At 47.9% G+C, this 2900-nt stretch overlaps 1 protein-coding gene across 1 annotated transcript; it reads left to right on the top strand.

Annotated features, from left to right (window-relative positions):
- Positions 1-260: 260 nt before the first annotated feature.
- Positions 261-2611, top strand: PtA15_15A275 (uncharacterized protein; the record flags this gene model as incomplete). The annotated part of the gene is made up of 7 exons (XM_053163465.1): positions 261-303; positions 418-848; positions 927-1508; positions 1615-1737; positions 1847-2157; positions 2245-2487; positions 2593-2611. The coding sequence occupies 7 exons, from the start codon at positions 261-263 to the stop codon at positions 2609-2611; spliced, it is 1752 nt and encodes a 583-aa protein (XP_053027438.1).
- Between the last annotated feature and the right edge of the window lie 289 nt (positions 2612-2900).

The raw sequence follows: 2900 nt of genomic DNA on the forward strand, positions 1-2900 counted from the left end.
CCTCTAGGCCCACCACCAGCTCCCCCGGCCTGGAACCATACCATCAAGAGCACTCCTGACCTCCAGAAGTCATACATAGCAGTTCGGTCAGTGCATGGAGCCTCGGCTGGACCACATTCTTGGTTCGTACTTGCTTGGATGAATTATGAGACTGACACTACTACCACTGGGAATAGATTGGAAGATCGAGCTACCCGGGCCAGTCAGTTCACTTGCGAAATTGGAAGCCAATAGGAGCGGGACTGCCGATTAAGACGGATATGATTACTCAACTTGGGTTGCGATCGATCGGAAGGCTCGCCAGTGCGTTGTACCACTCTTTTCGAATTGCATAGACGACGAAAGAGAATAGAAAGGTTTCCGCGATGCTGATGGATATGTATTTGATTTGATTGGGTTGCTACTCGCTCTTTTTAGGTCATCAGCGTTCTGCTCTGCTCCAAGTGAGACCGCCGGGGTCGAATGTACCAGTGACGAGGGAAGGCCATCGATGGATATCGACCAGCAAAGTTAATCGGATTTCCTTCGCCCGAGCCGATAAGCAATTGGTCTTGAGTGCTCAACAGACAGCCCCGCCACCCGGTTCGAGCACCCATCCAGAGGAACCTTCGAGCGTCCCTCCGCCGCCCAAAGTCAAACCCCCAACTCACCGTCTTCGCACCTTTGCCCGCACGGTCCTCGTCCTCGTCCTCTCGGCATCTGGTTACGTCGTCTGGAGAGCATGGGAAGAACGTAATCCTCCAGAACAACTTCCCCATGACCCCGAGAAAAAGACTATCGTTGTTCTCGGCAATGGCTGGGGCGCCTCTAGTTTCCTCAAGGGCCTAGATACTGAGAACTTCAATGTCGTAAGTGCACCATTATTCTTCTTTCAAGTGACAACCGGAGAGTTTAGTTTTGGACTTGCATTTTGCCTGGTCATCTAGGTGGTCATCAGTCCTCGGAATTATTTCTGCTTTACTCCTCTCTTGCCTTCTGTGACCGTCGGAACCATTGAGCCCAGATCGGTAATCGAGCCTACCCGATTTATCACCCGACATAAGCAGCGAGCCGTCCATTGTTTTGAAGCAACGGCGACAGAGGTTGATCCGAAGAAGAAGACGGTCCGGTTCACGGACGAATCGGAGATCAAAGGGGACGTGACGGAGACGGAGATCGGATATGACTACTTGATCTATGCGGTTGGTGCTGAGAATAATACGTTTGGAATACCAGGCGTACGAGAGCATGGATGTTTCTTGAAAGAATTGAACGACGCCGAGAAGATCCGTAAGAAGTTAATGGATTGTATCGAGACGGCAACATTCAAAGATCAATCCCCAGAGGAGGTCGACCGATTACTCCACATGGTTGTCGTCGGTGGCGGGCCGACGGGAGTGGAATATGCAGCCGAGTTGCACGACTTTTTAGTTGACGATCTCTCGAGATGGTATCCGGAGATCGCCGGCAAAGTAAAGATCACTCTGATCGAAGCCTTACCCAACGTACTCCCGATGTTTTCTAAACAGGTAAACTCCTGATGCTTTATATTATTTGTCTTAACCCCTACCTCTAAGCCTTAACCCCCCTCAATCATGCCCATCTCTCACTTATCATTCTCCCGCTCCGCAACAGTTGATCGATTACACCACCCAGACTTTCATGTCCAATCGGATTAACGTGTTGACGAAAACGATGGTCAAAGAGGTCAATCCAAAATCAATCACTGCTTTGGATGAGAGGAAGCAACTCATGGAGGTCAGTCGAACCAAAGCACTTCACAATAAGAGCTCAAACGGATTGATTGATTCCTCCGCGGGCGTATTTGCACTCGACAACCCCTCACCAAAAACAAAAACAAAAATAGATTCCATATGGTTTATTGGTCTGGGCTACTGGAAACACATCCCGGGAGCTGACGCGACAGTTGATGGCTGCTCTACCGGAGCACCAAACCCAGAAACGAGGCTTGCTAGTCGATGATCACCTTTCGGTGCTTGGTGCTGATGGCATTTATGCTCTGGGAGATTGCACTGCGACCTCTTACGCTCCAACTGCTCAAGCGGCTAGTCAGCAAGGCCAATACCTCGCTCGACGCTTTGGCTTGATGGCTAAACGCGAAAAACTTGAAAATCAACTTGTTTTGGCTAAGCAGGCTGGAAGCCTGGAGGAACAGGAGTAAGTGTGGATGCTAGAAAACCGATGTGAAAAAGAGTACAGTCATGCTAATGGTGCACTGATTGTTTTCTTCTTTGGTAAAAACAGAGCGACTCTCAAGTCGCTCAATCGAACAAACTTGAAAGAATTTAAATATAGCCATCAAGGATCATTGGCCTACATCGGCTCGGATAAAGCGATTGCTGATTTGCCTTTCTTCAACGGAAACATTGCGACCGGTGGAGTAGCCACCTATTTCTTCTGGAGATCGGCCTATGTCTCCATGGCTTTCTCCTTCAGAAACCGCGTCTTGGTCTGCACTGATTGGGTCAAGGTCAAGCTGTTTGGACGGTTCGTTCCCCCCTTTTATAGATCATCCTTCCGATTGCCGGAACGCTGTTTTGACCTTTTTATCTCTGTTCTTGAAATATCCTTCATTGGCTCGTCGGACTGTAGGGACGTCTCAAGAGCTTAAAACTGACCAAAACCAGCCAAAGACTATCGCTTTCCTCAAGCACAACATATTGTTTCTAATTTCTAATTGGAGCACCCAGAACGTGTCTTATCTCATTCACCCATCACAATTATTACTTCCAACATAGAGCCTAATGGAACTTCTTTTCACTTGTCATTCATATTCACAAATAGAAGCAGAGGTTTAATAATGTAAATAGTTGTGACCTATATATACAGAACTTCAAAATACTCTTCATTGTTCTTCCCTAATCCTTTGTCCAGAGAGAGCTTATTTTTCATCTTGCTGT

The sequence above is a fragment of the Puccinia triticina genome, chromosome 15A (assembly GCF_026914185.1).
Source record: "Puccinia triticina chromosome 15A, complete sequence".
In the NCBI taxonomy this organism is placed as follows: Eukaryota; Fungi; Basidiomycota; class Pucciniomycetes; order Pucciniales; family Pucciniaceae; genus Puccinia; species Puccinia triticina.